Source organism: Anneissia japonica, unplaced genomic scaffold (genome assembly GCF_011630105.1).
Source record: "Anneissia japonica isolate Jap-2015-1 unplaced genomic scaffold, ASM1163010v1 scaffold493_len2256704_cov171, whole genome shotgun sequence".
Lineage (NCBI taxonomy): Eukaryota > Metazoa > Echinodermata > Crinoidea > Comatulida > Comatulidae > Anneissia > Anneissia japonica.
The window spans coordinates 781579-795552 of NW_022727062.1; the positions used below are offsets into that span (position 1 = coordinate 781579).

Below are 13974 nucleotides of genomic sequence, written 5' to 3' on the forward strand. Positions count from 1 at the left end.
AACCATCGCTGTTTCCGAGCATTTTGTTCCCTGAATATCCCAGTCGTCCCTGATAACCCTAGTCTTTCCCAGCTCCCCGTCGTTCCCCGTTCCCCAGCTGGCCCCCAGTCCTCCCCTCCTGTTCAAAGCAAAAAAATTATTATCAATTAACATCAATTATTATGGTGAGTATAATATTTTGTAATGGCACTCATGGTTTTTGTGCCTTCAAGCCATGGTAAGAGTAGTAATGAATAAGTTGCATCTCAGACTTTTTGCCACAGGAAAGAGAAAGCTACACACTTTATATCATTGTGTCTTTATCGACCAATGAAAAAATACCTTAAATAATTCCTTTTGAAATGGATACTTACTCTGTATAAAATACAGTAGGCCTATATCCTTTTACAATTTACAGTATTAGGTAAGACATTTTTATACCTTGTTTCGCAAACTTATTTTTTTATAGATTTTCAAATTAGGGCGGAAAAAAAAAAAAATAAAACTTAGCTTTCTTATTTAGCAAATGCCTTTGCTAAAAACATCACGACTAAGGAGAAAATAAAAATAAAATTTTATTGGTGAATGTAAACAGTGTAGTAATGGGGATGGTTATATGCATTAAATTTATATAATTAGGAAGCTATAAAGTTAAACTTGCCTTAGTCGACTTTGCTTAATACCCGATTCACACGTGAAGTTAAATTTAACAAAAAGTAACAAATTGTAACCGAGCGATCTCCCGAGTTATTCCTACCGAGATAAAAAGCATTCACACGCGTCTGTAAGGTAATGCCATGGTCGTGTAAAATTTATTCAGTGTTTATTCAATGAACCATTTTTTCCCCTACTGCAATATAGGTCTAGCCTAGGCCTAGTTGAGAACCCCTGTCACAGATGGACTGTTGAACTCACCATCACAGTAAACATTCGAAGCAATCAATGCCCTTAACAACTGCTGTACTACTAGGCCTACTACTAAACTAGGCATAGCTTCTAACGTTTCTGTCGACTCTTGATAATACTAGTAATAGTACTAACACCATCCCAACGTTCATTTTATGTATATCTTCTTCTTCTACCATTACTAATTAACATCAATAACAAGGGTAATTCATTCATCATTGAGAAAAACTATGCCTATCTATTCCTAATGGATCAGAATCGTCTGCAGAAGGAAGAAAATTCAAAGAACCCAGTGAAATAAAGTAGATTGTTGTTGTGTTGAAATACCTGCGCATTGCGCAGATCCATCCATGCTACATCTCGGAAGCTTTACCAGCCTCAGCGAGGCTGGTAAAGATTACCGAGACGTTCCAAGATTTTACAAGGATATTACACAGAGGTACTTTCACACGTGCCGTAAAATGTTACTTTTGGTTACATTTTGTTGCATTTGGTAGGATTTTTGTACGTGTGAATCGGGTATAAGTTGAATAATTTCTAAGTCGATCTTATTTTACATGGCAAATTGTTGTATTTTCCATTAATTAACAATCTGTAAGTCGAGTTTTATCTGAGTTGAACAATTTTTCAATGGCATTTTGGATTCAACTTATGCAAGTTTAACTGTTCTATTTTTGGAGATTTCAAGGCAATGGTGGGCGTAATAAATGTAAATGAAAACATTTTTTTCTGAAATTTCCATTTTTCATGGCTAATTTTCCAAAAATAAAATTTAATTTTTATTCTAAATCATCATTACTGGCTGGTGACGGGTTTGCTAAACAAGGTATTAAAAAGTGTCTCGCCATTAATTAGTTAAATTTTAACATCATAGTACCAGTGTCATAACTGACACTAAAGTTGTATATATTATTTTATGCAGTTTTTGAATAAATTGATATAATACCTATATTTGAAAAAAAAAAAAAAACTGAAAAAAAGAATAATATATTTAACTTTGATGATCATATCATTCAATGATTCATATCTTAGTACTGTAGTTTCTTGAGTATAAGCCCACCTTTTTTTTTTATCAGTACAGAATTCTACACAGGGTGTTTTTTTATCAGTACAGAATTCTACACAGGGTGTCTAAGATGAGTTGAGATGAATACAAAAAAAATTGAAAATGTTTTTGACTGCTGATATCAAGATGGAGAAAGAATTTTCCACCTCTAGAATGAGAAAGAAAAAAGACAATTGTTAATCTTCAGGCAAAAAAAACCATGAAAATGGTAATTAATTAGAGGGAGACCTGTTTTTGTAATGCCTACGCTAGACAAAATAATTCCAGCATTTTCATTTTATGGTCCTTAACTATAAGACAACTTTTCTAAACACAATTACCTTTTTAACAAGGTATTTTATGGGGGATATTTAACCCACTCAATCACAAGTTAAGTGTGGACATCATCATCTAGCAGGTAAATCATATTGTTTTAGAGTAACAGGTCATTTAAGGGTCATCTTGAGATCACTAGGTTGGAGAGATGTGAATCTCGGATCATAATCTGGCCAGTCATTGGGATACAGCTTAGAAGCCTGCGTGCCCATCTGATCTAGTAGTTTACGGTTTATTTCCCTACATCTGTAAGAAAAACAAAGAATAAAACTTGTAATTAAAACCTATTTTATTTATTATTTAATGAACATAATTCAGATATAGTAAAATTGTAAAATAATTACTATAATAGTAATACAGTGCATTTACAATTAATCAACAAGGGTTTGTATATAGCGCCAATATTCAGGGCATAATACAACGTTCAGTGTCGCTATGACAATGGTATTGTACTCAAAGTGCACTTTATCTACTGAGGTTAATTAACAACACTATACATTATTGTAAGTAATTGTAAGGATTATACATGAATGTCTGAAAAAGACTTATTTCCAGTGGGGTCATTTTATTGGTGATTGGGCAGTAGACCAGGAGACAATCCCTACTCTTTTCTGAAGAATGTACTGTGTTCTTTAACTTTCACATGGGCCATAAACGTCTTAAAAGTCTCATCCGAAACATGGTGCGCCATCGTAACTTGCATTTCAGCCCTCCAGCTGAAACACAAGGAGAGGCAGCAATGGGAATTGAACTAGAGACCTAGAAATCTCCACGGTTCATCGCACACACAATGGCTGCCACCAGTTTAGCTGACTGAGCTACGCTGCTCTCTAAATACTTACCTATTACCAGTAAGACGTAGTAGAAAGTTCCAATAGGAAGGTCGAATATTCTGAGGTTCCATTACAGTCTGTAAAGTAAAAAGAAATCACATTATTACAAAAAAAAGTGTCTTATATTATATTCTAAAAACCATATTTCCTGTTAGTGTAGGCTAGTTTAAGCACCAAGAGAATTGCTGTGTACCGTACTCGCGCGAATAAGCGCCCGAGCGCTTAAAATATTTTTTGCACTTTCTGAGGGGCGCTTATTCAAACGGGGCGCTTATTCAAACAGGGCGCTTATAAAAACAGAGTGGAAATTGAGGGGGCGCTTATGGAGATAGATGAAAATCGAGGGGTTTTCTAATGGGAAATTATTAAATTCAAGAGGCACTTTTATCATATAAAGACAATTCGATTGGTGGTTAGGTGGAAAAGATAATTGTCCAGAGAACATGTCTCATGACAAGAATGCTGTGAATATTTACATAACAGCAAAATAGCAGATGCAATTAGTGGTGGTGGGTAGTGGCTTGTTGGCCATCGGCCGATTGAGATTAGCAGGATGGCAGGATCATTGTATTTTTTCTTGAAAACTCAGATGAGAATGTGCTAAAAGTCGGTAAAAGAAAAAGAGGAGTAGAAACTAGGAATAGACAAATATGTTAAAAGAGTACAGTTGGAAATATACTGTCTGTCCAGGGATTGGAGCTCTCATCTCTCCAAGAGAAATATCCTCATTTTTATATTGACCGAGAAGAATGTGATTCCACTCTGCAGCTCAAATCATGCCAACAACCACAGTCCTTGGATTGATTGGATTATTGACTTGCTAAAAAGAAAATCTTATGATATTATTGAGGGGGCACTTATTCAAATTGGAAGGGGCACTTGTTCAAACGGGGCGCTTAAGGAAATGTTCACGTTATTTGACGCGCTTATTTGAGAGGGGCGCTTATTAGCGCGAGTACGGTAATTCAAAAAAACTGAATGGCCTTTACGACTGTTGGTGAAATGGATGATTAACAAGTGAGCTAAACAAAATGCACTTGGCAATACCTTGCGTATATTTAACTTAGAAATCTAATTAAGAAATATGAACCTTGTAAAGCTGGTCTCAGATCCTCCATGGATGATAACATGCTTTAGATTCCATGCACAATTACTGCCACTGGTGATAGATTTATTAAATGCGGACCCAAATTATGGAACACTCTGCCTATCACAATTCATCAATCACCCAATCTAGTTTCAAAGCACATCCGCAACCTTAATCTGTTTTTGTTTGTCCTGGTAATATCCATGAAGGATCAAGTGCATTTCTCTTTGTTTTGATTAGTTCGTTGTGCTTGGGGTTTTGTCTTTTAAATGTGATTTTGATGTTTAGAATGTATATATAGGCTTATGTCATTATGTCAAAGCGTTATTTAAATAGCGATTATGCGATTATGTTATCAAAAGGAACCATTATTTACTTCAACATTTTTTTTAGGAAATAAAGGCTCCTTCAGCTTCTAGAGTGTTTGTTCTCAGAACTTGACTACAATTGTACAATGGATGAGGCTATTATTCAATACTATAAGTCAAACATGACATTTTAGCTCAGTTGACTAATCTGGTGGTAGCCACTGTGTGTGTGCGCTGAAACGTGGAGATCTCTAGGTCCCCGGTTCAATTAATATCGCTGCCTCTCTGTGTTTCAGCTGGAGGGCTGAAATACAAGTTACAATAGCGCAACGCCTTTCGGATGAGAAGTTTAAGCCGTTGGTCATGTGTGCATTTGTGGCCCATGGGCATGTTAAAGAACGCAGTACACTCTTCGGAAAAGAGTAGGGGATTGTCTCCCGGCGTACTGCCCAATCATTTTTGGTTACATTACTGCATTAAAAAAAGTCTCTCAGGCCTTGTAAGCCCTTAGGAAATTTTTCCATGCATTAATCTAACATTCGTATAATTATTTCTACTAGTGTATGATTCGCAGTTACGGTACACTAATTGCTTATTATTGGAGATATAAAGGAAAAGTAAATTCCAACTTACTGCATGAAGGACAAGTGAAGTTGAGAGTGCATACAATATTGTGTTTCCATGTGGGATTGTGGGTAGGTAGCCACATTTAACACAATTATCATAAAGATTCTAAAGAAAAAAACAAACAATTAAAAAAAACTAATTAATATTATAAATCATTTCTTTCTCAACAGAGTGAATCACACTCACAATAATTATAAAAATAAAATTTATAATTAACCCTTTTGTGTTGAAATAATAAATTTAAAGAATAATATTAAATAGGTGTATGTCCTTCAGACACATGCGTTGTCACACAAGTGCATGTGTTTGTAGTGCATGTGTTTTTAGTGCATGTGTTTGTGTATGCTATCAGTGGATTTCTCATCAATTTATAATCAGGCGATACTGGGGATTGAGGGACAACTTGATTTCCTACTCTACGAGATATCCATTTGTAGAAGCCTTTATGAAGAAAGCCTACCTAAAGTGGCCTAGATTGGCACAAGGCCAGTTAACCCCGGCTTTGAACATTGATTGATTTTTGTTAAATAGAGTATAAAATGCACACAATGTATTACGAGAAATCCTAGCAACAATATAAAGCAGAATTAAGGTCCATTATGCTAGCTATACAGAAGTGAATCCACTGTGTCTGTGTGAAGCCTCATTTACACTAGACACGATTACGACACGACGACATGATACAGATGCGCGCAGTGTTGAAGAATACAAACTACATGATGATATGTCGTTGTCATGTCGTAATCGTGTCTAGTGTAAATGTGGCTTTACTGAACTAAAATCTGGTGTGTGTGGCTACCCTCCCTGTAATCTTTGTTGTATGCTAACTTCCTTAACGTAATAAAATGTAACAAACCTGCAAAATCTTTAGTAAGAAATATAATGTTATAGTTGTACTTCTGTAGAAACTACTTGAAAGCCCAGCAACAAAGCCTGAAAAAATTACAAAGAAAAAATAATCTGAAATTATAATATACATATCAAAGTAATAATATAAAGATAAATTAATTCCATAAACATCATGGCTAGTAAGCAATTAATACCATTCTAATCTTGGTTACATTAAAAGTAAAAAAAAAAAACTCTGAGCCCGAGTTTAAAAATAGCCATTGGTTATAATTGGTGGAGGTATTTTAGTAAGAATAACCTGCCTATCTCCAGTAGAATTTTTTATTTAATCCTCTCTAAATTTTACTGGCACTGCCAAAACCAGCCGTTTGTAGGAAAAATTCAAAATTGAGTTTTTTTTTTGTTTTTAGATTCTCCTTTTCTCCTTTAATTCTTCATTTTATGGAAATTGGTTGAGTATTAGCCAAGTTATGAATATTGAATTCATTGGATATCAGCCACGTAGGTTTTGAGAAAACAGCATTTACATATTCCAAAATTAATAGTTTATAATATTAAGATTCGTATTATTAAATGTTAAGACTTGTATTATTAATATTTTGCAGAAATGTTCTTCAATATATCTTCTTTTACAAAAAACAAAAACATGAAAATGTAAAAAATGTTGATTCTTGAATGTTTTGGGTGCTTTTGGGAAATTATAAATTGCGACCATAGGCAGCTTTTGCCAGAGCAAAAGCGACCCAGGAAACTCGGGACCCAGAAAGTATCAAGATGTGAATATTGGGGGCCTAGATGTAGGTTTCGACAACAGAAAAAACATTGAATAGTTCGAAGTTCAAATTTATTCACCGTTTAAAGAAAAGAAATCCATCGAGATACATTTTTATAAATTGAATAAAAGCAAACGGTAGGGAATCACCAATAAGAGCAAAGCCTGATTAGATGGCCACCCTAAGTAATAGCTATAGAGGGGGACCTTAAATTCATGTGATGAAAAAGTAGAGCCGCCATTCACAGCAATCTGGCCAACCCACACACATCTGGAAACCGTCAAGATGAAATGATAATGGTGATATGATTTTTATTATAAAGACAATAATGAAAATTACATATTTCATTAGTAACATACTGCTGCATTGTCAATTTTTCTCCTACCTGCTATTAATCCATGGATAGGGTGATCAGTTTTCCTAAACCATCTGAACGTACAACATAGAGCCTGTAAATATATAATAACTGCTATTTAAATACAAAATAAAAAGTTGAGTTGCAAACAAAATCATTAAGACTCTCAGCAAGTGCCATTGTATCTACTGGCTGATATAGTTCTTTTTTTTGGCTACTTTCTAATTGGGGACTCAATTTTTGTAAAATTTTTCAATGACTATTTGTTTGGTTTTTAGGGTCGGCTACAATAATAGTACAGAATATACTCGCATATTAAAAAAAGGGGGGGGGGCGTACAACATAGAGCCTGTAAATATATAATAACTGCTATTTAAATACAAAATAAAAAGTTGAGTTGCAAACAAAATCATTAAGACTCTCAGCAAGTGCCATTGTATCTACTGGCTGATATAGTTCTTTTTTTTGGCTACTTTCTAATTGGGGACTCAATTTTTGTAAAATTTTTCAATGACTATTTGTTTGGTTTTTAGGGTCGGCTACAATAATAGTACAGAATATACTCGCATATTAAAAAAAGGGGGGGGGGGGTTTCGTCTTATACTCATGACATACAAATTTCAGATTTTTTAATATCATGTTCATATTATGTGCGGATTATCTGTAACATGCAAATTTACTACTGCAATGAAGCTACCAAATTTTAGTATGAATGAACACAATTTCAAATACGGGCAAATAAGGTTTTGATCAACATTTTAAAAAATCATAAAATGGTAAAATTTGGAAGATTAGCCTTGCATTTGGCTCTGTTTTTAGTCAGTTAGATGCAGTATCAGAACCATAAAAGTAGAAAAAAGTAGGAATCCCGACTATGAAACGGGGGATGGGGGGGTTGAGCGTCTTATATGCCTGAAATACAAAAAACTTCCAGAAATCTTCTCAAACTCAACGCATGTATTATACGCAAATATATACGGTATGGGATAGTGGCCAGTATTATTAGACATACATTAAGCTTTGGACAATAACCCATCCACGCTTTCTGTGCTGGCTGTACATTAAAAGATTAGCTTATGATGCAATGGTATCCCATCAAGAGAGATGATAGCAAAGTGTCCACTCCCTCACCCCCCCCCCCCCCTGCAGGCCATCAACACAAAAAAACTAATGTGCAAAATAATTATGTTTATGAGCAATGATTTTTCTTAATTATGATTGCTGTTGTCATACCTTAAAAATACTGGTATACAAGCCAAGAAAAGCACCAAGATGGAAGTTGTCCCTACGATAGAGTGCCCTCAGGAGGCCCTTTGGTTTCTGCTTTAGTCTCGTTAAAGACTTCAAAATGTTGAAAACCATCTGGATGATATAGCCTATACCAAATTGTCTACAGAAGCTCTGTGAATATTAGAAATGTGAGGATATTAAATAAATGTTTAGACACCATACCCTTCATATGAGAGGCTGATTAAAAAAAAAAAGGGAAGAAGAATCGTCCAAATGCCTCAGAGGTCATTTTTAGGCATCTAGAAAACTAAAATTTCCCAGGCCCCACCTAGGGCAGTGTTGTCTATGAATCGGGGCCACCCCCCACCTGGGACATCTCCGGATCTACCCCAGCCAACACCCCCCGGCCCGATAACAAATTTGAACTTACGGCTACACAGCTGTAGAGGCAGCTACTTGTGTGGTTGCATAGTTTATGGGTGGGCTCGGCTTTTAATCTGAGAAATTAGAATAGCTTTGATGATGTATTGATTATGATTTTAATTTTTTGACACAAAATATACACATACAGTATAGTCAGAATGGCATAATGGTATGTCTAATCATTCACAGGGATGATTTTTTTTTAGAAAATACACAGTCCTTTGTCCTTTCGCTGTCCTTGTTAGCTATGTATTTTTATTTTAGGCTATCCCAACACAAATCTTCAAATCTTTTCAGGCATTTGCCTTCTTCCCTTTCTGAATTTTACGTGGTTTATGAAAACCACGTGATTAACTTTTTATTATAATTTTCCATAATTGACATTATTAAAGATTATTTGAGGAAGTAAATAAGTCTTTTTTTTAATTGAATTTAATTGAATGTTGTGGAGAATTTGCAATAATTTTCCTGAAGATAACCATCGCAAATTTTTCATATGAGCAAATATGAAGAAACCAAAATAAGTATAATCTAACAGCAAAATACGCCCGCCAATTTCAGAATGGATCGATTTTTTATACTTCTAAAGTCTATTTATGATGATTAATAGTTGAGTGGAGTTATTTTTGTAGTCATGGGAACAAGAGGCTGGGATTGGAAGACAGGCATCTATGCACCAGGCTACAGCTCCACTTACTTGGCTATTATAACTTTGACAAACTTTTGAAGGAACTTTGGCAGGTAGACTTCAACAGATTTGGAAGTTGCTGACGAACGGTTGACTTTCTCTGCGTTTCCACTTTCTTCATTACCCACAAATTTCCTATTAAAACAAATAAAAAGTTAATATCAGCCTGCTTGAAATGCCTGATTTAAAAACTGGGAATATACAGGCAGTGGTGGCCCCAGTGGGAGGGCACTTCCCCCTGTAAAACAGACCTGGGCCCCCTGTTGTCCGACACCTGGACTAATATAATTTGGCTATCCAAATAACGCTATTTTGATTGCCAATTCCTAATATTATTCTATAAAAACACAATTTGGGCTAAACTAAGCCATAGAAACTCTTATCTTCCTGTGTACCTATACCATGGATTTTTATTCCAGGACCCTGACCAAAGCTCTTATTTGGCCCCTTGGCTAGGCTCCCTTGTTGGACTTTACTATCGGATAATTTCTGTAGAAACATTAAATCCAAGAGCTTTTATGAGCAACTATAACAAATTATAATATTCAACAGAAATTAGCCTTACTTAAGCATCGAATCAATATCAGGAGCGAGCAAGTTCTTTGACCTGAAAATATAAATAAAAGTTTATGAAAATTTCAGGAATATAAATAGAATTACAGTATTAGCTCTATGATCATCATTACTGATAAACTGACAGACTCAACATTGAAGTGGCAAGCATCGGCGGTGACACGCTGCAATGTGCGACGAATCCACAACGAATTAATCATTCTGGAGTGTCAATCAAACTTAACTGACCAATCAGAACACAGCAACAATACTCAAAGGGTGTGGCTTAATGGAAAGGTCCATTCAGTGCCGTCTGCTGCTTATCAGTGGTTGTACTGGACCCTGTTGCGCACCCCTTACTTTGAACATTCCTGTCGGACCCCTGATGAAAAATTTCTGGAGTCACCTGTTACCACCCATACAATTTCACACAAATGAGGTTAAACAGGCCACGTTGCTAATCAACTACCACACAAAAATACACATTGCACTAAAAAATACTAAAGTTTGAAATTACATACACAGAATCAAACGTAAATGTATATTGCAAACTGCTCAGCATTATAGTACTTCAGATTTCGCTGGTTCCATTCACACGTCAGCCCATATCATCTTTTGTCTACTTTGTGAACTAAATATTACTGGGAAGTCCTATTATACAGAGTATTCTTAGCATACAACTGTATACAGTTAGAATAGCATATGCTATCCCATTTTCCTGTTGTGAATTGTTTGTTGTTGAAAAAAGAAAAAAAAAACAAGATGAAATACTTACTTGAAAAGAAGCATACACACAGCAGACGTTATACTGAATAACAAAACCTACAAATAAATACAAAATATCCATTTAAAGATAATATTATATTTGTTGAGCTTATACACTTGAACAAGAAAAAAAAATCAATAATTATTTGAACAAAATAATTTTTATATTGTCATAGGATACCATACCTCACCATACTTGATCCGTCTTGCATAGCCTCTTGCTACAAGCATATTAAACCAGGTTTCCACAGCCTAAAATACAACAAAATAGAAAAGAAAGTTATACACAATCTTTGATTTGACTTAATTTTATATTTCCTTTTCTACTTAACAAAAAGTGATTTGATACTGGTTTCCCTCCAATTAAAGACCACTTCTGGGACAAGGGTTTCAATGATCTTTAGCAACTTTCATCTCTAATTAGAATTATAAAAGACATTTTTTAATTCAGGCAGAACTGAAAAGTGGTCTTTATTTAGAGGTGAAGCTAGCAAGCTGAAGTACAGTAATAAGAATAGAACCTCCTCTCAGTTTGCTGAGAGGAGAGGAACAAGACGTGTTTGCAGTGATACATATTTTTTTCTTTTGTACGGTACCACTTGGTTACAGTCTCCACTCTTGAAGCCTTCTGAGGACTGGCCGAAGTTTTAGGAGCACTGTAGAGCACTTTTTAATATTTTTAGCAATCTGGTGGATTTTGTGTTTCCTTCACCGCTCTCAGGTTGCGACAATACTCCAAATGGAGGAATGCAGTTCACAAGATATTATGATCCTAGTGGTCCTGCCAGGTCACTCACCAGGGGCAGATCCAGAGATGCCCGAAAGAGGGTGCCAAAAGTGGGGCCAATCGAGACAATACTACCCTACAGTAGGTTGTCCAAGTGCTGAGGGCATTCCCCCGCTAATTTTTGGTTTTCTAGATGCCTGACAACAACCTCTGAGACATTTAGGGCGATCAATTATTTTTTTTATTTCTTTGTTCCTTAATAAAAAAATTTTTTTTAACCTTTCCAAAAAGGGAGGGGGCGTCCTGGTGCCCCTCTAAATCCACCCCTGCTAACTGCACACGTAACAGGCAGGCTCATTAATATTATCACATGATCATGTGGAACTATCACTTCATATTCAATACTGTACTTTGATTTTAATTAATTACAATCTTTCAATTTTAAACAAAAATAATAATGGTAGGACAAACTCACTATATTGGCTGTGTAGAGAGCAAGCAGACCTCTGCGATTCTGCCGTTCAATGTGTAGAGCAATAGCACATGCTGGAATGCCAGTCAACATACCAAAAGAATAGTGGTACCCACCAAAGACACGCCTACCACAAAAATATTTAATATTGGAGTTATTTAAATTTAAAACACCAAATTTTTTAGGTCTGTATGAGAGAAGTTGAATAAATAAACATAATTAAATTTTCAGTCTGTAAAAAAACACTTGTAGAGAAGTATTAAATATTCGAGTCATATAAACTTGAAACCATTTAAATTTTTAAAGGTTTGTACTGTATTAGAGTTAAGATAACATACATTTTCAGACAGTAAAAATAGTTTTGGATAAAAAATTTTGGTTAGTTAGATGCATTTGGTACAATATGAAAGTTTAGTACTGAAATGTTTACAAAGTGCGCACATTTTAAAGTGCTCATAATTTTAATCACACTATATGTTTCATAATGAATGATTTAATTGTATTTTGTACTGTTGAGTGCGCCAGTTTTTAAATGCATGAGATGTGGATAGCAATTTGTTTGGTGTCGCATTTATTTTCAAACGATGACGTATCAGATAAGAATATGATATAATATTGAATGCAGTGTATTGAAATTATCAAATGCAGATCAGAAAAAAAGCCTCTTACAAATTGTTATGAAACAGCAGAAAGATTTTTCTAAACGATAATGAATTTTAGGAAAATTATCATGTAGTTCTACTATATATGCATACACACACAACAAAACGTTTACAATATTAATACACTTGAAGGTAAATACTAATAGATATATAAATACAGTATGGCATTACTTTCATACAATGTGATTTGGTGATTTGGTGATTTGTTAGCGAGAATCACGATACATGTTATTCAGTGATCATTAGTACTTAAAATAAATGACTGAACGAACAACAATAAGAAATAAAAATATTTTAAAGCAAACAAACAAGCAAAAAGAGTTGCTGATAAAGTGTATTGAACAGTGGTGGCTATAAACATAAATTCACAGGGTTTAAGCTGTCTCACAGGGGTCTGGCAATATTGTTGGGTCAGGATCTGTGGTTGAGGTTCTGGTGAGGATCCAGTGGGGTTAATCCCCTATCATCAAGAAAATAATTACAATTTTAGGCCATATTATTTTGAGGAAAAAAAAGGTCATGCACAAAGAACTGAAGATAAAGGGCAGATCCATAGTTATGGACATACATTTCAGAGAACTTAACAAAGCCTTCAATACAGGCCAATGGGTTTGGGTAACTTTTGATATGGACATCTCAGGTACACCAACTAGTGCTATAACCATGACAACTATCAGCCCTCTATCTTTTATAATTTATGAGTAATGTTCTAAAAATAGGTGGTTATGGACGTACTGTACGCAAAAAAAATGAATTTCGAACTTATATTAAACATTTTAAAAACTCTGTGAAGTGTGAGGTTGGTGAGGTTAATTGCCATGAATATTTATTTATTCTATTTTACAATGAATAATTATGTAAAGAGCAAACAAATATTCTACTCTACCTAAAAAGACAAACATCAAAGATGAAAAGGAATGCATTGGTGGACAGAAATATTGACGAGCGAATCAGATCCGCGTAAAAAGCCTTTGTGGCAAACACCTTTTTCCATTTTCCACGCAAAATATAAGAAGTCTACAAGATAAAAGACAAAACAAATTTTGGTGATTTTTAACTAATTTAAGCATGATATTTTTGCTATAAACATTTTTAAAGCGGCTCTTATACACATCTAGATGTGTATAAGAGCCAACAATTATTTTGGATCCAGCCATTTATATCCTAGTTGATTGAAAATCACAGTATCTGTCATTATCAGCAACATAAAAAACACTCTCCTAATCTTACCACCATCTTCAAGACCTCATAATAATAAATTCATAACTTTTGGAAATCATAGTTTTAAAATTGCCTACTCTTAAAAAAAACATATTTTTTTAAAGTTTTAATCCAGTTCTAACACTTGGTTGAATGG

At 34.7% G+C, this 13974-nt stretch overlaps 1 protein-coding gene across 1 annotated transcript; it reads right to left on the minus strand.

Moving 5' to 3' along the window:
* Positions 1-1982: 1982 nt before the first annotated feature.
* Positions 1983-13646, minus strand: LOC117113489 (transmembrane protein 135-like). The gene is made up of 13 exons (XM_033256832.1): positions 13504-13646; positions 11959-12082; positions 10943-11008; positions 10767-10813; positions 10005-10046; positions 9449-9574; positions 8759-8825; positions 8332-8499; positions 7129-7192; positions 5978-6054; positions 5128-5226; positions 3109-3176; positions 1983-2512 (listed from the first exon to the last, which is right to left on the minus strand). Exons 2-13 carry the CDS (start codon positions 12046-12048, stop codon positions 2377-2379), a joined length of 1050 nt encoding a protein of 349 aa, XP_033112723.1. The 5' UTR covers positions 12049-12082; positions 13504-13646; the 3' UTR covers positions 1983-2376.
* Between the last annotated feature and the right edge of the window lie 328 nt (positions 13647-13974).